Below are 27439 nucleotides of genomic sequence, written 5' to 3' on the forward strand. Positions count from 1 at the left end.
AAGATAGTTTGAGACTTATGGGACAGTATCAATCAGACTAATATTCATAATGTAAGAATCCCAAAAGGAGAAAATGGAGAAGAAACAGCAGAAAACTTATTTGAAGAATAATGGCTGAAAATGTCCCTAACCGGAGGAAGGAAATAGACATCCAGACCCAAGAGTTCCAAATTAAATGAATTTAGAGACCTACTCAAAGGCACATTATAATTAAATTGTCAAAAGTTAAAAATAACAAGTGAAAAAAAAACTTTGTATATACAGGGAACCTTATAAGATACAAGTAGATTTTTCAGCAGAAACTTTGCAGGCCTAAAAGGGGAGACACAAAATATCCAAGTGCTAAAGAAAAACAAAACAAAACAAAACAAAAAACTCTGCCAAACAAGACTCCTTTATCCAAGAAAGTTGTTCTTCAGAATTGGAGGGAGAAAGAGTTTTCTATATAAGCAAAAGCTAAAGAGTTCAGCACTACTAGACTGGCCTTATAAGAAATGTTAAAGGGACTTCTTTCAGCTGGAACAAAAGGGTGATAATTAATAACAGAAAAACAAATGAAAGTGAATCTCACTTGTGAAAGTGAATATATGATTGAAATTAAAAAGCCTAATGTTGTAATCATGGGTTGATCCCTTTTATATCTAATGTGCAGGTTAAATGACAAAAGTATTAAAAATAACAGAGTGTAGTAACTTGTTAATTGATAAGCAACTTAAAGAGATATAAATTGTAGAACCAAAAACACAAGATGGTGGAAGGGGTAAAAATATAGAACTTTAGAATGTGTTCAAACTTAAGTTGTTGTCAACTTAAAATCAGCTGTTATAGTTTTGTTTTATGTAAGTCTTGTGGTAACCCCAAAGCAAAAACCTATAGAAGGCACACAAAAAAATAAAGAGAAAGGAATGCATACCCACCACTACAGAAAGCCATCAAATCACAAAGGAAGGGAGCAAGAGAAAAATCAAAGGTATTATAAAACAGCCAGAAAAAAAATTTACAAAATTATAGTAAGTCTACTCTTCTTAATAATTTCTTTAAATATAAATGGACTAAATTCTTCCAATCAAAACAAGGTGGTTGAATGGAGTAATAAAAACAAGACCCCACACTTCAGATATAAGGACACAGATTGAAAATGAAGGAAGGGAAAAAATACTTTCCAATATAAAATGAAAGTTGGGTTAACTATGCTTATATCAGACAAAATAGATTTCAATAAGAGGGTTGTAATGAGACAAAAGAAGATCATTGTATCATAATAAAGGGGTTAATCCAACAAGAGGATATAACATTTGTTAATACTTATGCACTAAACATAGGAGCAGATAAATATATAAAGCAAATATTAACATATCTGAAGGGAAGAATAGAAATAAAATAATAATGGGAGACTTCAGTACCCCACTTACATCAATGAATAGGTCATCCAAACAGAAAATCGGTAAGGAAACATTGAACTTAAATGATACTTTACACCAAATGGACTTAGAAGACACTTATAGAACCTTCCTTTCAAAAGCTGCAGAATACACATTCTTCTCAAACACACTTAGTGCATTCTCCATGATAAATATCTTGACCTATCATAATAGATTATATATTAGCCCACAACACAAATTTTAATAAATTTTAATAAATTTAACTAGATTGAAATCCTATCAAGCATCTTTTCTATCCATAAAGGTATGAAACTAGAAATCAATTACAAGAAGAAAACTGGAAAAATCATGAATATATGGAAAGTCAACAACATGCTGCTGAAAAACCATTGGGTAAAAGAAGAAATCAAAAGCATAATCAAGAAATATCATGGGAGAAATGAAAATGGAAATATAGCATACTAAAACTTATGAGATGAAGCAAAAGCAATCTAAGAGGGACGTTCAAAGCATTAAATGCCTACAACTTTAGGCCGTAACTAAACTTTATACCTCAAGGAACTAAAATGAACATTAAACCCATAGTTATTAGAAGGAAGAAGGTAAAGAACAGAGCAAAAATAAAGGAAAAAGAGATTAAAAATACAACAGAAAAAAAAAAAAACAAAGATATTAAGAACTGATACTTTGAGAAGATTTTAAAAAATAGATTCACCAAAGAAAAATGAAAAGAGCACTCAGCTAAATAAAATCATTTGTACAAGAGGAAACAGAACTGATGCTACAGAAATACAAAAGTCATGAGACTATTGTGATCAATTGTGTGCCAACAAATTAGACAACCTACCAGACATGGATAAATTTCTAGAAACATACAACCTACCATGACTTTATCTTGAAATAGAAAATCTGAGCAAACCAATTACTAGTAGGGAAACTGAATCAATAATTTGTAACCTCTCAGCAAGTCAATGACCATATGACTTCACTATTGAATTTTATGAAACAATTAAAGAAGAATTAATGCCAATCCTTCTCAGACTCTTTCAAAAAATAGAAGAGGAGGGAACACTTCCAAACTCATTTTATAAGAACAGCATTACCCTGATACCAAAACCAGAGAAGAAAAGAAAAATACAAGTCAGTATCCCTAATACTGATAGAGGAACCATCAACGAAATATTAGCAAACCGAGTACAACAGTACATAAAAGGACCATGATGAAGTGGGATTTTTTTCCAGGGTGCAATGATGGTTTAACAACTACAGATCAGGGTGCCTGCATGGCTCAGTGAGTTAAAGCCTCTGCCTTCGGCTCAGGTCATGGTCTCGGGGTCCTGGAATAGAGTCCCACATCAGGCTCTGGGCTCAGCAGGGGGCCTGCTTCCCCCTCTCTCTCTGCCTGCCTCTCTGTCTACTTGTGATCTCTCTCTCTCTCTGTGTCAAATAAATAAATAATCTTTTAAAAAAATTCACAGATCAATTGATGTGATAAATATTAACAAAATAAAGGATAAAAATTATTATATAATCCTCTCAACAGATGCAGAAAAAGCATTTGACAAAATTTAATATCCATTCATTATGAAAATTCTCAACAACATGGATATAGAAGGAATGTACCTAAATATAATAATATATCACAAACCCACAGCTAACATCATACTCAATGGTGAAAAACTGAAAGCCATCTAAGATCAGGAACAAAACAAGGAAGCCTACTCTCACCACTTTTACTCAAGATAGTACTAGAGGTCCTAACCAGAGCAATTAGGTAAGAAAAAATAAATAAATAAAAGTCACCCAAATCAGAAAAGAAATAAAACTGCCTATTTGCAGATATCATGCTATTATATATAATAAATCCTAAAGACTTCATCAAAAGAAATGTTAGAACTAAGAAATTAGTAAAGTTATAGGATACAAATCAGTATTTAAAAATCAGTTGCATTTCTATACACCAATTATGAACTATCAGAGAAATTAGGAAAATAATCCCATTTATAATTGCATCAAAAAATACCAAAGAATAAAATTAACCAAGGAAGTGAAAATCCTATCCACTGAAAACTGCAAGATATTGATGAAAAAAAAGACACAAATAAATAGGAAGATATTTCATGGTCATGGATTGAAATAATTAATATTATTAAAGTGTCCATATTTCCCAAAGCAATCTGCATATTCAGTACAATTCCTTTCAAAATTCCAGTGGCATTTTTTTTATGGAAATAGATCAATCATTCCTAGTAGAAACACAGAAGACCCCACATATTCAAAGCATTTTGAGAAAGATGAACAAAGCTGGAGGCATCACACTTCCTGATCAAACTATATTAAAAGGGTATAATAATCAAAGCAATATGGTATTGGCATATAAACAGACACACAGATCAGTGGAACAAAACAGAGTACCCATAAGTAAACCCATGCATATGTATATGCATGGTCAATTAATTCATGATAAAGGAGCCAAGAAGATATAATGGGGAAAGGATAGTGTCTTCAATAAATGCCAGGGAAACTGGACAGTTACATGAAAAAGTATGAAATAGGACCACTGCCTTAAACCATACATAAAAACCAACTCAATATAGATTCAGTTGTAATATAATTATCCTACATTATAACATAATGTAAGACCTGGACCCATAAAGCGTTTAGAATAAAACATAGTGGATAAGCTTGTAGACATCAGTACTGGTAGCGCTTTTCTGCATTTGGCTCCAAAAACAAAGATAAATGGGACTATGTCAATCTGAAAACCTGTGCAACAAAGGAAGCCATCAACAAAATGAAAAGGCAACCTATGAAATGGAAGAAAATACTCACAAATTATATATCTAATAAGTTAATATCCAAAATATATGAAGAACCCCTACCACTCAGTAGAAAAAAAAATCCAATTAAAAAATAGACAAAATATCTGAATAGACATTTTTCCAAGTAAGGCATCAAAATGGCCAACAGGTATGTGAAAAGATGCTAAATATCACTAGTCATCAGGTAAATGGAAATCAAAACTGCAATGGGGTACCACTTTACATCTGTTAGAATGACTATTATCAAAAAGATGAGATAACAAGAAGATACATAGAAAAGGGAACCCTTGTGTACTGTTAGGGAATGTAAATCGGTTAAGTCACCATGGAAAAGAGTATGGGAGTTGCTCAAAAAATTAAAAATAGAACTACCATATGATCCAGCATTTCCATCTGTGCATCTATCCAGAAGAAATGAAATCACTGTCTTGAAAATATATGAGTACCCCTGTGTTTATTGTGGCATTATTTATAATAACCAACACATGGAACAACCTATGTCTCTCTATGAATGGATAAAGAAACTATGGTATGTATGTGCAATGGAATATTACTGAACCATAAAAATGAAGGAAATCCTGCCACTTGCACCAAACATATATGGGACCTGAGTATATTATGTTAAATGAAATAAAGCAGACAGAGAAGGTCAAATACTTTATTATCTCACATCTGTGTGGAATCTAAAAATAACCAAACTCATAAATACAGAAAATAGATTAGTGGCAGGCATTGCAGAGTAGGTGAAATGGGAGATGGTGGTCAAAAACACAAACTTCCACTTACAAGTTAAATAAATCTTAGGGATATAATGTCAGCATGTTGACAATAATTAATAGTAAGGAGGTAAAGGAATGAATAAGTAGGTTATGTATTATACTGCTGTATTGTATATTGAAAGTTTCTAAGAAAGTAGATTGCAGGAGTTCTCACAAGAAAAAAAATTAGTCACTGTGTAGTGATGAATGTTAACTAAACTTATTATGGTAATCCTTTCACAATATATTCACATATTACATCATTTTTGTACACTAAAACTAATACAATATTATTTTTCAATTGTTTCTCTATTAAAAAGAATATGGAAATTTTAAAATAAATAGCTATTGACTCTTTGTGAATAGAACACAAGAAAAAAATAAAATATGACAATTTTATGTTATTTCAGAAAGTTAAAGTAGTTAAAGAATAAAATCATTCCTAGGAAAAAGTTTTGGGAAAAGGTTCTTATACAACTTTTAAAATCTTAGTCAAAAATTTTAGAAATAGACTAATCTCTTTGTTTTCAGATGATGAAAATGAGATGTTACCAGGTAAAAGAACATAGCCAATTATTGGTAGAGTATGATTCCAACTCTTATACGAAATCTACGCCTTCAGCTCTTGACTCCTGTTCATCCAGTGCTTTTCTACTGTTTTATGTTTCTTATTTAACCACTTGGTTTAAAAGTAGCTTGGAAATTTTCAGTGATCCCTGAAAGACCTTTCTTCTTTTACTTGTCCATGTTCTTCAATGGCTCTTTCAGCAGCTAAGCTCTCCAAACTCTTCCCACCGCCATTCATTTGTGAGAAACTTTATTTTACTTTTAAATTTACATCCTTTTCTGAGAAGCAAGAGCTCAAATGTAAGTCTCACTCAACTCTTGATTGCTTTTTGTGTTAGACTTTGAACATAAATGTGACTATGCTACACATTTTTAATACATTTATCTCATTGAAATCTTAGAACTATATGAGACATGAAGAAGCTAAATTTGAGAAAGAAGATGTTTTGGCCATTATTTCTTTAAATTGGCTAATTTATTCTTATTTCATGTTCAGTACATTTTTCCAATCTACCACACCAACCATTATTGTAAAAACCTCAGCCAGAATGCCCAATTTGTATAGCAATTGGTGAATCTCTAGTTGTAACAATTTTTTAAAATTTTATTTTATTTTTTCACTGTCCCAAGATTCATTGTTTATGCACCACAGCCAGTGCTCCATGCTATACCTGCCCTCCTTAATACCCGCCACCAGGCTAACCCAACCCCCTGCCCCCCTCCCCTAGTTGTAACAATTTTATTCTAAAACAGTTGTTCGCATGTAAGTACAATGATTGATCTTTGTTGTTGAGTGTATTTAAACCAACCATTCATTGCAATTTAGTATTCATCCATTCTCTTTCCTTTCAGGCCTGTATGTGGAATCAGAGGGAAAACTCTCATAATTAACCTGCCAGGTAGCAAGAAAGGATCTCAGGTAAGCAAACTTGAGATTTATATGATTTGGTGTAAAGTTTTACCAACTATGAGAGTTAGTCAACCAAAATGTTAGAGGACTCCATGAGACTGCCCTCACTAGTGTCTGACACCAGTTGCAATTTAGTGCATTCCCAAAAACCACCCTCAGTTTCAGTAATTCACCGGAAAGACTCACGGAACTCACCAAAGGATATTAAGCTGACAGTTATGCTTTATGACACAGAATGGATACAGATTAAAGTTAACCAAGATTAGAAGAGAGGTAAATGCATTACTCTCTTGGCATCAGTGTATAACAGTTCAGGGAGTATTGCCAATCAGGAAAGCTCCAATCCTTCAGTGTTCAGAATTTTTGCTGGGGCTCATCACATGCTGCCCATAAGGCTGGCCTTTAGTCTCTAACCCTGTCCAAAGGTTAGGCTCTTTCCTAGTCCCCAACACTTTCCAGAAGCAAAACAGACACCAAAATGCCCAATGCCCTCATCATAAATCACATTGTTACACTGTCTGATAGACCAAGTTGCCAGGCAACAAAGACATTCCTATCACATCCAGTAAATGAAAGCAAAGGCCAAACTCTCTGGGGTAAGGTTAATTTTTCATTACATAAGTTATCTCCTGGCTTTGGCCAAAGATCTCTCATAGAAAAAATGATTGTATTTGTCTGGCTGGGCATCTATATTTACTACAGCATTTATATTACAGATATAACACCAGTATCAGCGTGAATATATCTAAGATTTAGAGGATTCAGTGTGGGATAGGGATAAATTTGAGAAATAGGTAATTTATCCTTTAAAACCATTATACATATTTCATATTTTAATACTAATATATAATTTTTTACCTTAATCTACTATTTTTATCCTATGATACAATTCCACAGAACTATTTACCACAGACATTAGCTGTCTTGTTTAGGCCATTTTCCATTGGTATGGTATTGGTATTCCCAATATATATAATCATCAATATCAGTATTATAATCTTACTAGCAATGACAGTATTGTAACATTTCACAGTAGAATTGTGGATATAACCTGAAATATGAGTGAAAAGGTAACTGGCACACTATTAGAGTCCTACATAGACATTAACAGTTAGCCTACTCTATCATTATATCATGTGATCAAAATGTCTCCCAGAGGTATGCTATTCAGGCTTATGGGCTTGTCAGGTTCCCAAAGTAGGAATAGTCTCACCAACATATGACTTTAACCTTTCTGGCATCTGTTACAACTGAGCTAAGAAACAATATCCTCTCTTGTTCTAAGGATTTTGAGACACCAATATAGTTGATCTCCCTCGTTACATAACCCATTTATTCATTCCTTTACCTCCAGTTACCATTCCTTCTTCCTTCCATTTATACTCAGACTTTTCCTTTGAAAATCTTTTAATGAGATAGTTGATTTGGCCACTGTGCTGGTCTGGATTGCCACCAGTAATACTTGTTTAACAAGTGCCACCTGCTTAGTCCTTTTCCATTCATACAAGATAGGGTTGCTAGTGAGCAGTCTCAAACACCAGGTGATAAAACTGCATTCACTGTTAATCCCAATTTGGCCAGATGGAATCAGGCATAATCTACGCCATCAGACCCTAGGAACTCTGATGTAAAGTTTAAAGGTATAGTTAATAGTTTCTGCTAAAGAATCATCCTGCTCTGGGATGCACAGTTGCAGCCTTGATCCTTGGTACTATAACATCAGGTAGAAAAAAAAGAAACTTGGTGTGATATGATAAAAGAAAAAGTATAGTCCTAAAGAAAAAGTATAGTCATACCAGCATCGTGTCCCAGCCCCCTCTTCCCTAGAAAGGTAGAGGACTATATTTAGTGGGGACCCTCCCTCAGCCTCCTTCTTGTTGAATGTGACCACACACTAATGGTCACTAATGAAAGCATATAAGCCATGCTCCTCTGTTTTTAGACAACAAACGTTTCCATAGTCCATTCCAATTTTCTATCAAATCGTTGCTCTGAATATGAAAGTGTGTACTTTGGTCTAAAGGAATGTGACTCTGCAGTCATTGGTACGATATTTTCTGTTCTAGTCCTTTTATAGTATATGAGTATTTGCATCTACCATTGAGTAAGCAAAGCCCAGTCCAAAGTAAATGTCTATTCCTGTTAGGATTCATTTGTAGCCTCAAGGGACTAGCGGCATCAGTCCAACTTGCTAGCTATGTGCAGGACTTTCCCCTATGGAATATGCTGCATAACCTTCTGCTGTCTGCCTTTTTTGTTAGCAGATAGAACAGTTCTTATTGGCATTTAATGCCTCAGTGGGTGCAAGAAGAATATATCAATTTAGCACATATCTGCATTGTTGCAGCCCCCCATTGCCCACTCATCTCATGGGCCCAGGTGCCATGTCAAGCATTCATACTGGGATATCTGCTCACCAGTTCCAATTACCTTCCATTTCCGAAAGGGGGTTCTTCTGATGGGCCTTGATGTATCCTACTTAAACATACCCTTACATTCCCAGAGTGACTTCCATAAGCTATGCCCCATACAAGCATCCATTTGGTAGACCAATTTTCCATTGCCCTTCTGCCTGACCATATGACCAGGCCACTGAACACTTACTATGAGTTGGTAAAAACCCAAACATAGGGGCAAACATCATGCAGTTCAGCCTATCGAGCTGATTTGTTTTTACCTTCTTCAATCAGAGTGGCGGCCTTCCAAACAGGATGCTGTCCCTTCATCTTGGAATTGCCATCCATAAACCAAGCAGCTCTTTGTTGATCAATAGAAAGCTGTTTATAGGGCACCGCCCAAGTGGCCCAAGTGGCCATAGGATCCAGCAGCTCCTCAGGTGGCTCCGAAGTCGGCCCTAGGTGAAAAGAGGCTACCTGCTCGTGAGTACCTCCTTGTATTCTCCTGGTAGCATGATCCTATATGCACCATTTCCATTTTATTATGGAATTCTCTTGGGCATTGCCTTCCCCATTAGAGCATTTCTCTGATATTCTCAAGACATTATGGATATTTCAGTTTTCAAGATTATTTTATGTTCTTCAGTCATAAGGGTAGTCCCAATTAAAGTCCAATAGCAAGCTAGTAATTTTCTCTCAAATGGAAATTTTCTGGCCCAAAGTCCCAGCAGTTGTTGCTAGGTGGCACTCACAGATTTCTTCCGTGAACCCAGTTTGCACTCCACTCAGGTCTGTTGTACACCAAATTAATGATCTGTGTAGACTCAGGCAATATTATTTATTCCCACTTAACATGTATTATGTATACTAGTGGAAGAGTGGGTTTATATGCTTTCTATTTTACAGTATGAGGTAAAGGAAGAATTGTCTAGTCAAACACAATATCCATCCCCATAATACAATCAGGTAAAGGAGACTTATCACTTCATATGAAGTTCATTGTCCAGACATTCTACTTTTCATCCCAATTTTCACTATAATAACATCAACTGTTTCATTCCTGTATCCTTTCAATCTAACTGTACCTCCCATTAGAACTTCAACAGGTATTTACATTATGGATCCCATGTTGAGAAATCCCAGAAAAGTATCTTCTCCATTCCCTGACCATTTTATCTATTTATGTGCATATGGCCTTGGATTTCTAGGCAGGGTTTGTACCAAGGGTTTTACACTCTTTTGTCAGGCCTTATCTTGATAAGATTATGGGACCATCACTTAAGGTGATTCAAGATGAGGTTTCTTTTAGTTATCTTTGCCTTCCAGCTTTTAAAATTCCTTCAAACTAGGGTAAATAGAGATTGTTTAGGACCCTTCAATGTTGGGAGACCAGTGCTCCCATCTGTCTGCTCAACCCATGATGCTGCTTAACACCTTTCTTTTGCCCCCAGCAATGCCCACTTTATTCATTCATTTCTTAATTATTATTTAAATATTTCTACCTTTATAGGACAGGTCTCTTGAATCTCTCATTTCTTTATTCCATTCTCTTAGGAATAAGTCTAACTTTATTCAGTATTAATCATTTCCGCATAACATTTTTTTTGGAAGCAGCTCAGGGACCAGCAGCTATATGTTAGATCAGCCAAAATCTAAGCTTGGCACAACATCAGGATTCACCCCAACATTCTTCCTTTTGTTTTAGCTAGTGCAAATAACAATAACTATGAGATTATAAATTTACCTTTTTTCTTTATGCATCCACTGACATTTGATCTATCATTTCAAAATTCCATTGCTAACTTCTATCACCAATAACTAATCACAGCACAGCTGCAGTTGCATTCTGTGGGTGACCCTGTGTTTATCCAGGCTCTTCCTGTCTTCCTTTCTCTGCCCAAATGATGTTTCATGATCACATGAGTCAGGATCTTTCTAGTGAGTCACACTTCTAACACCAACTGTAAGGATTTTGGGCCAACTGTAAAAGTTAGCCAACTATAAAGTTGGAGCACTCCACAAGACTTCCTTCACTCTGGACACCAACTTACAATTTAGAGGGTTTCTAAAACCACCCTCAATTTTAATAATTAACAAGAAGGACCCACAGAACTCACTGAAAACTGTTGTACTTACTATTGTGGTGTATTGCAGGGAAAGAATACAGACTGAAACCAGCCACGAGAAGAAGCACATAGGGCAAATCCTGAGAGGTACTAAATGAGGAACTTCTAATCATCCTCTCCCATGGAGCCAGGGACAGCATTACCTCTTCTTGGCCATAAAATAGATAATACAGAATATCACTAACTAGCACACTCACCTTTGCCTTTGATATCCAGTGTTATTACTGGGACTTGATCACATATTACCCATATGGTTGACCTTTAGTCTAATCCTTCCCAGAGGGGAAACTTAGGCCTTTAGTCCCCAGTTCCTTCCACAGGCAAAACTAATATCTTGTTTCCTAAAGTCCTCATAATAATCCAAATTGTTAGATTGTCCAGTGGCCAAATCTCAGGCAAACAAAGACACTCCTTTTAGGCAAGACCAGGAACTACAGTTCACCTCCCAAAAGCTGAAAGTAAAGGCCAGAGTTGTTGTTGGTCAAGATTAAATTCTTTGCTATATAATTTTTATTACTAAAATGATTGAGCCATATAAAGAGAAGTCAAAAGATCAGGTACCCTTACAGGAATTCCCATAACCCTCTGTAAATTTTAAGATATTTCTTTACATCTTAAATTTTAAGGTAAGTTACTTTAAATGTTAAAAAGAAAGACCTGTGCTTGAACACATTCCACAAACATCTCTGGCCCTATGTTCTGATTTTAAAGTTCTCACCTATTCTCTTTTGGTGATACATTATAGGTTATAGTGGACACTTGAGTAGGAAACTATGTTAATTTTTATGTAGTGCTCTATACAAACATTTTTTGTATATTACACAATGTTGCCTAGCTATATTTTATGGTAATAGTCAGAACTTTAGCTCTCTGAATAAAATAAGTCACTCCTCAATTGGTTTGTTAATTCTAGTGTTCTGCTCTAACTAGAAAGGTGAAACTGTTTCCTGCCTTTCCCATAATGTATTAAAACCTGAAGTTGTATAGAAATTTTACTTTAAGAAAAATATACTATATGCTTATATAGTACTCTAGTTCTACAGCTTACAGAGAATACTATGTACCATGTTTACTTCATATTTCACATTGCAAAGATAATATTTTCAATATTATTCATTCTTAAGATAGATGGAGAGAAATATCGATCCCAAATCACAAGTAAGTTGACTGTTACCATTTTATCTGCCTATAAACATGCTTTATCTTCATTTTTTTTCTTCCTCTTGCATACAGGAATGCTTTCAGTTTATACTGCCAGCTCTACCTCATGCCATTGACCTTTTACGTGATGCCATTGTAAAAGTAAAGGAAGTGCATGATGAACTTGAAGATTTACCTTCCCCACCACCTCCTCTGTCCCCTCCTCCCACAACTAGCCCACATAAACAGACAGAAGACAAAGGGGTTCAATGTGAGGAAGAGGAAGAAGAGAAGAAAGACAGTGGTGTTGCTTCAACAGAAGATAGTTCTTCATCACATATAACTGCAGCAGCCATTGCTGCCAAGGTAAGCCTGCTGACAGAGACCCAAAGATCTAAAGGAACCACAGATAAATGTACTGATTTCATCCCTCTTTCCATCCAGTTTTTTTCTTGAGTTCAGTTCCTCTTCAGGGCATCCTTAGAAAAGAATCAGGATATTCATGACACTCATAGCTATGTGCCCGCCATAATGTAGAGTCCTTGAAAGCATTGAAGTTTGTTTTCGGTTATGAGACATTATAGATATTGCTGTTACTTATTGAAGTAATAGGCAAATAGGTAAAATGTGACATTTAAGAACTCTATGGAAATGTCATTTTTGTGGCCATATTAAATATACAACGTTCATATATTTAAAACATCAAATATTCACAAATTCATAAAGGAGCTGCAAACTGAAGGTAAGAGACCTTAGATGATTCAAAAAATTAGTTGAGAAAGAGTAGTATTTTTTAAGATGGGTTTTTCAGCAGTTAACATTTCTTTAAATTTTACTTGACCCAAATCACCTTAGTGGTATAAAGAGGAAATAGATATAATGTATTCACATTTTTTATTCAGTAAAGTAATAAATATTATTAGAATAGTACCAAAGTATTACAAATTCTCTTTAGGCGATTTTGGTAGTAAATAGAGTACAATACAGTACTTGCATAAATTTAGTCACTTTATCTACTCAGTATACTTAAAAATCTTCGGAAAATAACGTATCATTGCTGGGAATAATGATAATTCATTGAGAACACAAGATTGAAAACCTAATGAAGGAATTCCTAAAGTTTTAGGTTATCACCCAGATATTTTGGCTGTGAGGATAACTTGAGAGAAATTTTGGCAACCCATAGATTAGAAAGGATCATAGAGATTTTTTTAAGGTGTCCTTTTAGACAACCAATAGGTAATTCTTTTACTGAAGACCAAATGATTTCGTCTCCAGATCTGCTCAGCTGGTCCATTAAATGTTTACTTAAGGCAGTAAATGTTTTAATTGTATGTGATTTTTGTTTTGTTTCATTTCATTTTGTTTTTATGGAACTGATTGGTTAAATACATACATTTTAAAATCATTATATCTTCTTTTACTGTTAATTAAGAGTAAAAAGTACCATTCAATCTTAAGAAAAAGCTTACAATATTTGAAATCTAAGCTGATATTGTCATACTACATTTGAAAAATTTTGGCATTTCATTGTTTTATTTGTTTTCACCCTTTTCCTTTCTAGTCATTTTGCTTGTATAGTTTCATGTCTTCCTGTCACTGTATTCATAGTTGTTATGTGTTGTGCATTAGAAGCATCCATTCTACACCAGTCCAGCTGTTATCATGGCACACGGTGAGCAGCCCATTCCTGGTCTCATCACTTATTCCCATCATGCAACAGGCAGTACAGACGAACGGGTAAGACAAGAGGCTTTTGCACTCATGGTTTTGCAAGCATACAGCCTACCTCGTTTCCTTGGAGGATAGGCTATAACATACTATGGAAGATGTGTTTTATTCTGAAAGATCTTCAGCATGCTTTTTTTCTAAAGAATAAGTGCCACTGAGCCTATTCCGTCAAGGAATTTAATAGAGTTTCTCCTATACCTGAAATAGTCTAATATCATTAAGATTCCTAAAATACAAATAAATTGGTCAAACTAATATTTAATTTCTGTTAACCTTGCTTTTTGCCTCATGATTTTTCATCTTACTTTCTTGTCCTTCATTATGTTCTCATTAAAACCATTTAGAGAGTTGAGTCTTCATACAACTTCTGAGATACATACAGAATCTGAGATTCTGAGAAGATTCATACAACGCATCTTTTAATAAAAACTTGTAAAAAATACATATCACTTGTTTTAGTCACTGGCTGAATGATAGTTTGTAAAAAGTTCCAGGCTAGAAAAGATCAAACTGATAAGCATAACTGACTAAACAGTAATAATTTAGATGATGGATGCCAAAAATCTCTCAGTCCCTAATATGGTTATAAAGTGAGAGGCAGTTGGTTAAGCTTCTGTTCTTGGTTCTGATCATGATCCCAGGATCCTAGGATCAAGCCGCATCAGGCTCTCTACTCGGCTGGAGGTCTGCTTCTCCTCTTCCTCTGTCCCTACTCCTTTTCTCTTTCTCTCTCAATGCTCTCTCTCTAATAAATCAAGTCTTTGAAAAAATAAATAAATAAAATGAGAGGCAAAAAAGGGAGTAATAAAGTGAAATTTGGCTTAAAATCCTTAGGGAGATCCAATTAAAAAAGGAATAGAAGGCATGAACAAACGTTTCTATAAAGAAGACATCCAGATGTCCAACAGACACATGAAAAGATGATCAACATCACTTCTCATCCAGGGAGTGCAAGTCAAAACTTCAATGAGATCTCACCTCACACCTTTCAGTATGACCTAAATCAATAACACAGGAAACAAGTGTTGGCAAGGAAGTGGAGAAAGAGGAACCCTCATGCACTATTGGTAGGAATGCAAACTAGTACAGCCACTCTGGAAAACAGAGTGGAGTTTTCTGAAAAACTTAATTAGAATTACCCTACAAACCAAGAATTGTGCTACTGGGTATTTACCCCCAAAATACAAAACACTGATTCAAAGGGAGTCATGCGCCCCTATGTTTAAAGCAGCATTATTTAGAACAGCCAAATTATGGAAGCAGCCCAGATGTCCATGAACTGATGAACGGGAAAAAAAGATGTGATATGCATGTAAAATGGAGTATTATTCAGCCATAAAGAAGAATGAAATCTTGCCATTTAAATGACATGAATGGAGCTAGAGAGCATAATGCTAAGCAAAATAAGTTATACAATTACCATCTTATTTTATTCACATGTGGAATTGGAAACAAAGCAAATCAGCAAAGGAAAAAAAGAGTTTTGTTGGCATTTGGGATTTACCTGTGGTTGCAACACAAAGATAACTGTGGGCTGAAGCAAGTGCTTAAAAGTATGCTCCTTTTACCTGGTCCTATTAATTGAATTCATTGGGCATCTCAGTGGATGAATGATCTCTAAAACCATTAATAATTTTTTGGAAGTAAAATCGTAACTTTATTACAAATACTAAATGAATACGTATCCAAGGTATTATGTCTTACATGAATTATTGAGGGTACCAGAAAGATACTACAACTGCTTCACAGGAAATACAAATATATAAATACAAATATATAAGAATTAAGAATGTAGAAATGGAAAAAAAAAGAATGTAGAAATGAATTTACAAATATTAATCTTATTATTACTTAATGGTTAAGTTATGAATATTCAAATAGAAAAAGGAATGTAAAAGTACTTAATGCAATACCTGAATAAAAGTAAATATTTGGGGGCACCTGGGTGGCTCAGTGGGTTAAGCCTCTGACTTCGGCTTAGGTCATGATCCCAGGTTTCTGGGATCAAGCGCTGCATCGGGGCTGTCTGCTCAGCGGGAGCCTGCTTCCTCCTCTCTCTCTGCCTAGTTGTGTTCTCTCTCTGTGTCAAATAAATATATAAAAATCTTTAAAAAAAAAAAAAAGTAAATATTTGTTATTTTAGGTGGTTGATCACCTCACTGATCCTAACTCAACTTTCAGATGTTACTGATATAATTCCTCCTTCACACCTCCTCTTTCCTTTGCCCAGTTGAACAATCCTTCCTTTCTTCTTTCTTCCTTTCTTCTTCTTATTCAGCTTTTAGGCACCCTATATTATTACATTTTGTAGGTGGTGACCTCCTTTGGAAATGGGATTAATGCTGGTTCTCCTCTCTAAAGGCTCATACATACAACTGTTGAGTTCAGTTGTAAGGCCTGTTCCTTAGATTAATTCTTATGCCACAAGAAACAACAAGTGTTGGCAAGGACATGGAGAAAAGGGACCCTTCTTGCACTGTTGGTGGGAATGCAAACTGGAGCAGCCACTCTGGAAAACAGTATGGAGGTTCCTCAAGAATTTAAAAAATAGAGCTACCCTACAATCCAGCAGTTGCTTTACTACCCTATAATCCAAAAAATACAAAAATATTGATTTAAATGATACATGCACCCCAATGTTTATAGCAGCATTATCTACAATAACCAAACTATGGAAACAGCCTGAGTGTCCATCAATTAATGGATAAAGAAATACATTACTTACCCATTAAAAAAGAAATCTTGCACTTGCAATGATATGGATCGAGCTAGAGAGTATTATGCTAAGCACAATAAGTCAGAGAAAGACAAATACAATATGATTCACTCATGTGTGGAATTTAAGAAACAAAACAAATGAGCTAAGGAGAGAAAAAAGAGAGAGAGAGATGCAAATCAAGAAACAGATTCTTAACTATAAAGAATAAACTAATGGTTACCAAAGGGGAGGTGGGTTGGGGATGGGTAAAATAGGTGATGGGGATTAAGGAATGCACTTATCAAGAGGAGCACCAGGTAGGGTATGGAAGTGTTGAATCACTGTCTTGTATACCTGAGACGAATATTACACTGTATGTTAGCTAACTAGAATTTAAATAAAGGCTTTAAAGGATAAAAAATTTTTAAATTTAAAAAAAAATTCTTGTGCTAGCTAAAGATCAGCCTTCTCCCTAAAGCCTTTCATAAATCCAATCTATATTTATCTTTGCTTTCATTTTGTATTACATTCATTCACCAAATATTTGTTTTGATATATATAGACATATAGATATATACATATATATATACATTTATATGTCACTCTGCTAAATGCCATGAGTTTTTAAATGATCATACATGATTTAGGCCCTGCATTTGAGGAACTCACTGTGTAATACAAAAAAAAAAAAAAAAAATTCTTAAATGAACTAGTTTTATAAGTGTATCATAACTGTTGGTAGTCTCATGAGATTAAAAAAAAAAAAAAAAAAAAAAACTAGGGCGCCTGGGTGGCTCAGTGGGTTAAGCCGCTGCCTTCGGCTCAGGTCATGATCTCAGCGTCCTGGGATCGAGTCCCGCATCGGGCTCTCTGCTCAGCAGGGAGCCTGCTTCCCTTCCTCTCTCTCTGCCTGCCTCTCCATCTACTTGTGATTTCTCTCTGTCAAATAAATAAATAAAATCTTTAAAAAAAAAAAAAAACTAGTCTGATTATTACAGATTTTATTTTAAGAATCCTGTGAGATTTATCAGTGGCTATTTTGAAATTACTCGGCATGATAAATTCCCAGGAAACAACCTAGTCTAATCCACCATCATCTTTCATCTCCATTATTTCAGTGGTTAGTCTCATCAGTTCCACTTTAGCCTCTCTTCAGTTTACTCTTTTCAAAGCCAGAGTCAGCTTTTTAGAACATAAAGTAAATCATGTCACTTTTCTACTTGAAACTTTCAATGATTCTTGCTACATTTAAAATACAACTAAAACTCCTTGACATGTTCTGCTAGATTCTACATGATGTGGCTCCCCCCAACTTTACTAGGCCCTTGTCTAACCATTCCTCTCCCTTTCCTCATTGCTTACCAAGCTTCATCAAGCTTTTTCTTGCCTTGGGTAATGTGCTGTCCCCACTGAAATATTCTTAACCCTATTCTTTGCCTAACTGACTTCTATCTATGCTTTCTGTCCCAGTGTATCTCTTTTTTATAGAAAGACCTCTGATCTGCTTCCTTTAGCCTAAATTATGTTTGCAGTTACTCTCTCTTATAGCATCTCGTTCTTTTCCTTTTTAGCACCTATCACAATTTACAATTATATACTTATTCATGGGTTTAATATTTATATGTATGGATTGTAAGGTCCATGAGGACAAGGATCAGATCTCTTAGTTTATATATCAATCTACCCAACATCTAGCACAGCTTGGCACATATTATACACTGATAAAATATTTGTTAAATATGTTCCATGAAAAATTATAATATATCATCTGTCTATAAAGAATAGATGTCCATTAACTAAGTTTACAAGACAGACATAAAAAAAGATATATTTAGTAATGCCTATGATGTATATGGTCTCTTCCATGAAACAATCAGCACAATCAGCATATTCTTTCCCTCTAGTAAGCCAATATATTATGTGACTATAATAATAATGATGAGATAATTTTTAAGTGCTAACTATGTAGCAGGTACTATTCTAAGTGGTTTATATAAACCATTAGAAATTAATACCAAAATGCAGGTATAGGCAAGATTATACCTTTTATTTTCCTGGAAGGCAAGTATATATAGCAAAACAAATTTTAATAAGGATTCTTATTAATACCATTGAGGACAACAAAAATTCTGAATAATTTTAAACAATAAGGGAATAATTTTAATAAGTATAAATAGTCCTTGTAAAGAAACAAAGTCATGAATATTTAAATTTTTACATTTGTGGGGTACCTGGGTGGCTCAGTGGGCTAAACGCTCTGCCTTCAGCTCAGGTCATGATCCCAGGGTCCTGGGATCGAGCCCTGCATCGGGCTCTCTGCTCCACGGAGAGCCTGCTTCCTCCTCTCTCTCTGCCTGCCTCCTAGCCGACTTGTGATCTCTCTCACTGTCAAGTGCATAAATAAAATCTCTAAAAAAAATAAATTTTTACATTTGAAAAAATATCTGTTATAGCTATACCTCATCTTCACTGTCTAGACAAAATTATAAAGTATGGCTTTTCTTTATAAATATTAATCGTAAATTGCTGTGGATTTTTTATTTTTTAAATTTTTATTTATTTATTTATTTGACAAAGAGAGATCACAAGCAGGCAGAGAGAGAGAGGAGGAAGCAGACTCCCTGCTGAGCAGAGAGCCCAATGCGGGACTCAATCCCAGGACCCTGAGATCATGACCTGAGCCGAAGGTAGCGGCTTAACCCACTGAGCCACTCAGACGCCCTGCTGTGGATTTTTTATCATTAATTTTCATCTAGATTTAGGTCTTCACATTCCTTCTTTTGGTATTTATCATGTGTATTTTTTATTTTTTATTTAAAGTTTTTATTTAAATTCTAGTTAGTTAACATATACTGTAATATTGTTTTCAGGAGTAGAATTTAGTGATTCATTACTTACATAAAACACCCAGTGCTCATCACAAGTGCCCTCTTTAATTCCCATCACCCAGTTAGCCCGTCCCCTGACGACTTCACTTCCAGCAACTCTCAGTTTATTCTCCTTAGTCAAGAGTCCTTATGGTTTGCCTTCATCTCTTTTTTGCTTCCCCTTCCTCTGTGTTCATCTGTTTTGTTTCTTATATTCCACATATGAGTGAAACCATATGGTATTTGTCTCTGACTTGTTTCACTTAGCGTTATTCACTTTAGCTCCATCTCCGTCTTTGCAAATGATATATTTCATTGTTTCTCATGGCTGAGTAATATTCCATTGTATATATATTTCACATCTTCTTTATCCATTAATCAGCAGATAGACACTGGGGCTCTTTGCATAATTTGGCTGTCATTGATAATGCTGCTATAAACATTGGGGTGTATGTGTCACTTTGAATCAGTATTTTTATATCCTTTGGGTAAATACCTAGTAGAGCAATTGCGGATTGTAGGGTAGTTCTATTTTTAACTTTTTGAGAAAACTCCATATTGTTTTCTAGAGTGGCTGCACCCAGTTTGCATTACCACCAACAGTTCACATTTATTTTTCTTTTTTTTTTTTTAAAGATGTTATTTATTTGAGGGAGAAAGAGAAAAACAGAGAGAGAGTACCAGAGTAGAGAAGAGTAGAGGAAGTAGGAAAAGCAGACCCCACCGCTGAGCAGGAAGCCCAACATGGGCCTTGATCTCAGGATTATGACCTGAGCCAAAAGCAGATGCTTAACCAGCTGAGCAACCCAGGTGCCCCAGTTCACATTTATTCTTGTTAAATTTCATTTTGCTACATTTAACTCATCAGTGTAGCCAAAGAGATCTTATTTTAAATTGGTATCCACCATTTAGTACATTACCTGCCTTTTCTAGCCCTGTTACCTGAATAAATGTTAATCATGCTTTAATTGAAGTCACTGATATAACTTTTTTTTAGGATAGCACACTTCACACACTACCAGAAATCCTACTGGTTATGATTGCTTAACCAGCTAACATGTATTTCTCTTGTAGTCCCTCAGAACCAACTTTATCTTGTCCACAGGAGTTTTATCAATGACTTATCAAATACCTTACTGAACTCAAGATACATTAGTTTGACAATTACAGTCTTTAGTAAAATTTTTATAACAATCAAAGCCACTAAAGGATGTATTCAGAAACTCTAGAAAGATACATGATATATGTTTTCTGAAAAATCCTTTTAAGTATTCATATTTTTAATCTACTTTTATCAGTTCAGAACTTATATTGCAAACTTGGATATCTAGATAGATTTTTAGAAAATACAACTCATCTTAAAGGTCTTTATATCTATGATGGAGCTAACCAAAAAGCTGGACAATGACTCTAAAAGCATTACCATCAAGACTGACAAATTGTTGCTGTGGTAGCCATACACCTCCATGCATGCCTGCTTTGAGAAACTAGCTCCAATTATTCATGCATTTGCTCACTACCTACCCAAAATTAAATCCAAGTGCCATAGAAATTGTCTATTAGTCTTCCAACTTTTCTATAAATTTAAACATTTTTTCAATACAAAAATTTTAAGTGGTTAAAATGATTCAAAGGGGTAAGTATATGCTCACTTATGAATTTCCTTGGCATCAAAACACAAACTTATGTATTTATTTTATTGCTATTCTTTCTGGCGTTTTAAAAGACTAGAGAGTTCAGGATGCCTGCATGGCTCAGTCAGTTAAGTGGCTGCCTTCAGCTCAGGTAATGATCCCAGGGTCCTGGGGTTGAACCCCACATTGGGCTCCCTGCTCAGTGGAGAGCCTGCTTCTCCCTCTCCCTCTGCCTGCCACTCTGCCTATTTGTGCTTTCTATCTTTCTGTCAAATAAATAAATAAACAAAATCTAAATAAATAAAGGACCAGAGAATTCTAAAAGAGAAGTGATAGGAGGAGCAAGATGCCAGAGGACTAGGAGACCTAAACTTCATCTGGTCCCAGGAATTCAGCTAGATAGCTATCAAACAATTCTGAACACCTAAAAACTCAACAGGGTACCAAAGAAAAGAATAGCAGCAATTCTATGAACAGAAAAGTGACCACTTTCCAGTAGGACATGCAGAGAAGTAAATCTGAGGCAATGTACAGGAAGATAGACTATAGGGGAAGGGAGCCTCCATCAGCCGACTACTGCCAAGTGATAGAGCAGCAGAACACAAAATAAGAATATTTAGAAGTCTGCTTTATGGAGGGACATCACTCCAGTGGCTAAGCAGATGGACTCCTCCCTGGGACAGTGCAGTCTCATGACCCTCAGGGACACAGAAAGACTAGAGGTGCCTGCGTGTGGCAGAGCTCCCATGTAGCAGAGCAGGGAAGCTGCTGCAAAGATGGAGCTGAGAAGTGGATTCTCAACTCAGGGTTGCCATAATCCATCATCCAAAGTACAGTTGGACCACCACTCTTCAAGCAGGGACTACACGAGTGACAGATCCAGGGAGAATGCCCCCCTTCCTCCACTGGGAGGAGCAGCGTGGAAGCACACTACAGGAATCTGCTGGGATTGGAGACTCCAGATGGGGCCATGTGCCAGAGATAGAAATGCTCAGTCACAGTCTGGGTGAGCTCAGAGTGAGGCCAGAGACCAGGGAGACAGGAGTGATTGACTGCTTTTTGCTGAGGTCACACGCAGGTGGGGGCCCCTGAGCTTTCAGCTACTCTGAGGCCAGAGATTGGGAGGACACCATTTTTATTCTCGTCCTCGAAAGCTGTATGAAAAGCTTTCAGGGAACAAAAGCCATCCAGAGCAAACCCAAGCAGATTACTTAGCCCGGCCCCTAGCAAGGGTGGTGCAATTCCACCCTGGGCAAAGACATTTGAGAATCACTGCAACAGGTCCCTCCCCCAGAGGATCAGCAAGAACATCCACCCAAGACCATGTTTACTAATCAGAACCGCAAAATCCCACTGCTAGGGGAATACAGCACATAGAGCTCATGGCTTTTTTCCTATGATTCTTTAGTCTTTCAAAGTAAAATGTTTAAAATTTTCTTAGGTTTTTCTTTTGCTATTTTTTTAATCTTTCCCCTTTCCTATTTTAACCAACATCTTATCAGTACCTTTTTTTAAATCATTTTTTTTAATTTTCACTTTTAGAGTCAAACTCTATTCCTTCATCATATTTACCCTTAGTGTGTGTGTGTGTGTGTGTGTGTGTGTGTGTGTGTGTTTTCCTTCTTTCTTTAAAATTTTGTGGCAGTTTCTTCTAACAGACCAAAATACACCCAAAATCAAGTACTGACTGCTAGGGCCCTAATCAAGATGTCAGAACTAGAGTTCAGAATGACAATTATAAAGATACTACCTGGGCTTGGAAAAAAGCATAGAAGATACTAGAGAATCCCATTCTGGAGAAATAAAAAAACTAAAACCTAACCAAGTTGAAATTTAAAAAGCTGTTAATGAGGTGCAATAAAAAATGGAGGCTCTTTGTACTAGGATAAATGAGGCAGAAGAGAGAACTAGTGATATTGAAGACCAAATGATAGAAGAATAAAGAAGCTGAAAAAAAGGTAACTACTGAATCACAAGAGTTGAATTCAAGAGATAAGTGGTACCGTAAGATGAAACAATATTAGAGTTTCTAATTGGGATGCCAGAAGAAGAAGGAGAGAGAGGGGCAGAACGTATATTGGAGCAAATTATGGCAGAGACCTCCCCTAATTTGGGGAAGGAAACATCCATCAAAATCTAGGAGGCACAGAGAACACCCCTCAAAATCAATAAAAATAGGTCAATACCCCGTCATCTAATAGTAAAATTTACAAGTCTTGCAGGCAAGGAGAAAATCCGGATAGCAGCTCGGGACAAGAGGTCTGTAACATACAATGGTAGAAATATTAGATTAGCAACAGACCTAAGCACAGAGACCTGGCAGGCCAGAAAGGACTGGTGTGATATATTCAGAGCACTAAATGAGAAAATTATGCAGCTAAGAATACTATATCTAGCTAGGCTGTCACTAAAAATAGAAGTAGAAATAAAAACTTCCAGTTCAAATAAAACTAAAATATTTGCAAACACCAAGCAATCCCAGAGGAAATTTTTTACAGGGGTCCTCTAAGCAAAGAGAGAGCCTAAAAGTAACAGACCAGAAAGGAACAGAGACAATACACAGTAACAGTCACCTTATAGGCAATACAATGGCTCTAAATTCATATCTATCAGTTACCCTAAATGTAAATGGGCTAAATGCCCCAATCAAAAGACACAGGGTGTCAGAATGGCTGAAAAAACAAGACCCATGAACATTCTGTCTGCAAGAAACACATTTTAGACACACAGACACCTCCAGATGTAAAGTGAGAAAGCTGGGGTAGCAATCCTTGCATCAGATAAATGAGATTTTAAGCCAAAGACTATAATAAGAGATGATGAAGGACACTATATCATACTTAAAGGATCTGTGCAAAAAGATAACAGTTTTAAATATGCATGTCTCTAACATGGGATCAACCAATTATATAAGCCAAATAATAACAAATTCAAACAAATATATCAACAATAATGCAATAATAGTAGGGGACTTTAACACCCCCCTCACTGAAATGGACAGATCATCTAAGCAAAAAAATCAACAAGGAAATAAAATCTTTAAATGTCATGCTGGACCAGATGGACATCACAGATACATTCAGAACATTCCATCCCAAAGGAAGAGAATACACATTCTTCTCTAGTGCACATGGAACATTCTCCAGAATAGATCACATCCTGGATCACAAATCAGGTCTCAACTGGTACCAAAAGATTGGGAGCATTCCCTGCATATTTTCAGACCACAATGCTTTGAAACTAGAACTCAACCATAAGAGGAAAGTTGGAAAGAACTCAAATACATGGAGGCTAAAGAGCATCCTACTAAAGAATAAATGGGTCAACCAGGAAATTAAAGAATTAATAAAATTCATGGAAACAAATGAAAATGAAAACACAACTGTTCAAAAGCTTTGGGACACAGCAAAGGCAGTTCTGAGAGAAAAAGTATATAGCGGTGCAAGCCTTTCTTAGGAAGCAAGAAAGTTCTCAAATACACAATCTAACCCTACACCAAAAGGAGCTGAAGAACAGCAAAGAAAGTGTAAACCCAGCAGGAGAAGAAAAATAATAAAGGTCAGAGTAGAAATCAATGAAATAGAAACCAGAAGAACAATAGAACAGATCAATGAAACTAGGAGCTGGTTCTTTGAAAGAATTAATAACATTGATAAACCCCGGGCCAGACTTATCAAAAAGAAAAGTGAAATTACCCAAATTAATAAAATCATAAATGACAGAGGAGAGATCACAACCAACACCAAGGAAATACAATTATAAGAACATATTATGAGCAAATATACACCAGCAAATTTGACAATCTGGAAGAAATGGATGCATTCCTAGAGATGAACCAGGAAGAAACAGAAAACCTGAACAGACCCATAACCAGTAAGGAGATTGAAGCAGTCATCAAAAACCTCCCAAAAACAAGAGCCCAGGGCCAGACAGCTTCCCAGGAAAATTCTACTAAACAAGGAAGATTTAATACCCATTCTCCTGATGCTGTTCCAAAAATAGAAATGGAAGGAAAATTTCCAAACTCATTTTATGAGGCCAGCATTGCCTTGATCCCCAAACCAGACAAAGACCCCATCAAAAAGGAGAATTACAGACCAATATCCCTGATGAATACTAATGGAAAAATTCTCACCAAAATACTAATCAGTAGGATCCAACAGTACATTCAAAGAGTTATTCACCACGAATATTACTCACCAAGTGGGATTTATTCCTGGGCCGCAAGGTTGGTTCAACAATCACAAATCAGTCAGTGTGATACAATACATTAATAAAAGAAAGAATAAGAACCATATGATACTCTCAGTAGATGCAGAGGAAGCATTTGACTAAGTACAACATACTTTCTTGGTCAAAACTCTTCAAAGTGTAGGGATGGAGAGGGTACATATCAATATCATCAAAGCCATCTATGAAAAACCCATAGCGAATATCATTCTCAATGTGGAAAAACTTAGAGCTTTTCCTTTAAGGTCAGGAACATAGCAGGGCTGTCCACCTTCTCCACTACTATTCAGGATAGTACTAGATGTCCTAGGATGCCTCAGGAGTCAGACAACAAAAAGAAAATCATTCAAACTGGCAAAGAAGAAGTCAAACTCTCACTCTTTGCAGATGATATGATATTTCACGTGGAAACCCAAAAGAGTCCACTCCAAAACTGCTAGAACCCATATAGGAATTCAGTATACTCTCAGGATATAAAACTAATGCACAGAAGTCAGTTGAATTTCTATACACCAACAACGAGACAGAAGAAAGAGAAATTGAGGAGTCAACCCCATTTACAATTGCACTCAAAACCATAAGATACCTAGGAATAAATCTAACCAAAGGCTCAAAGAATCTATTCTCAGAAAACTATAGAATACACATGAAAGAAATTGAGGAAGACAAAGAAATGGGAAAAAGGCTCCATGCTCATGGATTGGAGAACAAATATTGTGAAAATGTCTATGTTATCTAGAGCAGTCTACACATTTAATGCATTCCATATCAAAATACCATAACTTTTTCAAAGAAATGGAACAAATAATCCTACAATGTATATGAAACCAGAAAAGACCCCGAATAGCCAGAGGAATGGTGAACAAGAAAACCAAAGCTGGCTACATCACAATTCCGGATTTCAAGCTCTATCACAGACCTGTAATCATCAAGAGAGTATGATACTGACATAAAAACAGACACATAGATCAATGGAAGAGAATAGAGAGCCCAGCAATGGACCCTCAATTCCACAAGATTAGTTGACTTGGTCAACTAAACAAGACTAGTTGATCTGGTCAGTTAATCTTCAACAAAGCAGGAAAGAATATCCAATGGAAAAAAGACAGTCTCTTCAATAATTGGTGTTGGGAAAAATTGGACGGCCACATGCAGAAAAATGAAACTGGACCATTTCCTTACACCACACACAAAAACAGACTCCAAATGGATGAAAGACCTCAATGTGAGACAGGAATCCATCAAAATCCTTAAGAACACAGGCAGCAACCTCTTTGACCTCAGCTGCAGCAACTTTTCTAGAAACATTGCCAAAGGCAAGGGAAGCAAGGGTAAAAATGAACAATTGGGACTTTGTCAAGACCAAAATCTTTTGCACAGCAAGGTAAACAGTCAACAAAACCAAAAGACAACTGATAGAATGGGAGAAGATATTTGCAAATGACATATCAGATAAAGGGCTAGTATCCCAAATCTATAAAGAACATCTCAAACTCAATACCCAAAGAACAAATAATCCAATCAAGAAACGGGCAGAGGACATGAACAGACATTTCTGCAAAGAAGACATCCAAATGGCCAACAGACACATGAAAAAGTGCTCCATATCACTCAGCATCAGGGAAATACAAACGAAGACCACAGTGAGATTCTGCCTCACAGGTAGAGTGATGGTCTGGATGGTTAAATCAGGATGGTTAAAATAAACAAGTCAGGAAATGACAGGTGTTGGTGAGGAGACAGAGAAAGGGGAACCTCCTACATTGTTTTTGGGAATGCAAACTAATGTAGCCACTCTGGAAAACAGTATGGAGGTTCCTCAAGAAGTTAAAGAATAGAGCTACCCTTTGACCCAGCAATCACACTACTGGGTATTTACCCTAAAGATACAAATGGGGCACATGCACCTGAATGTTTATAGCAGCAATGTCCATAATAGCCAAACTATGGAAAGGGGCTAGAAGTCCATCAGCAGAAAAATGGATAAAGAAGGGGCATATATATATATATATATATATATATATATATATATTCCAATGGAATATTATGGAATGGAAATATATGGAATGGAAAATTATGGAATATTATTCCAATGGAATATTGAAATCTTGCCATTTGCAATGAGGTGGATAGAACTAAAGGGTATTATGCTAAGCAAAATAAGTCAGTCAGAGAAAG

The 27439-nt window shown here is 35.9% G+C and overlaps 1 protein-coding gene across 14 annotated transcripts in view; it reads left to right on the plus strand.

The window, feature by feature from the left end:
* GPHN (gephyrin) overlaps positions 1-27439 on the plus strand; it is a 641151-nt gene that overhangs the window by 390431 nt on the left and 223281 nt on the right. For 8 of the 14 annotated variants that reach the window (XM_059182367.1, XM_059182364.1, XM_059182371.1 and 5 more), the window contains 2 exons: positions 6382-6448; positions 12195-12467. In XM_059182367.1, the coding sequence (XP_059038350.1) occupies positions 6382-6448; positions 12195-12467 (340 nt within the window). Of the gene's footprint in view, positions 1-6381; positions 6449-12194; positions 12468-13733; positions 13842-27439 lie in introns of all 14 variants that reach the window. The other 6 variants (XM_059182361.1, XM_059182360.1, XM_059182363.1 and 3 more) reach the window with 1 other exon arrangement.

The sequence above is a fragment of the Mustela lutreola genome, chromosome 7 (assembly GCF_030435805.1).
Source record: "Mustela lutreola isolate mMusLut2 chromosome 7, mMusLut2.pri, whole genome shotgun sequence".
In the NCBI taxonomy this organism is placed as follows: Eukaryota; Metazoa; Chordata; class Mammalia; order Carnivora; family Mustelidae; genus Mustela; species Mustela lutreola.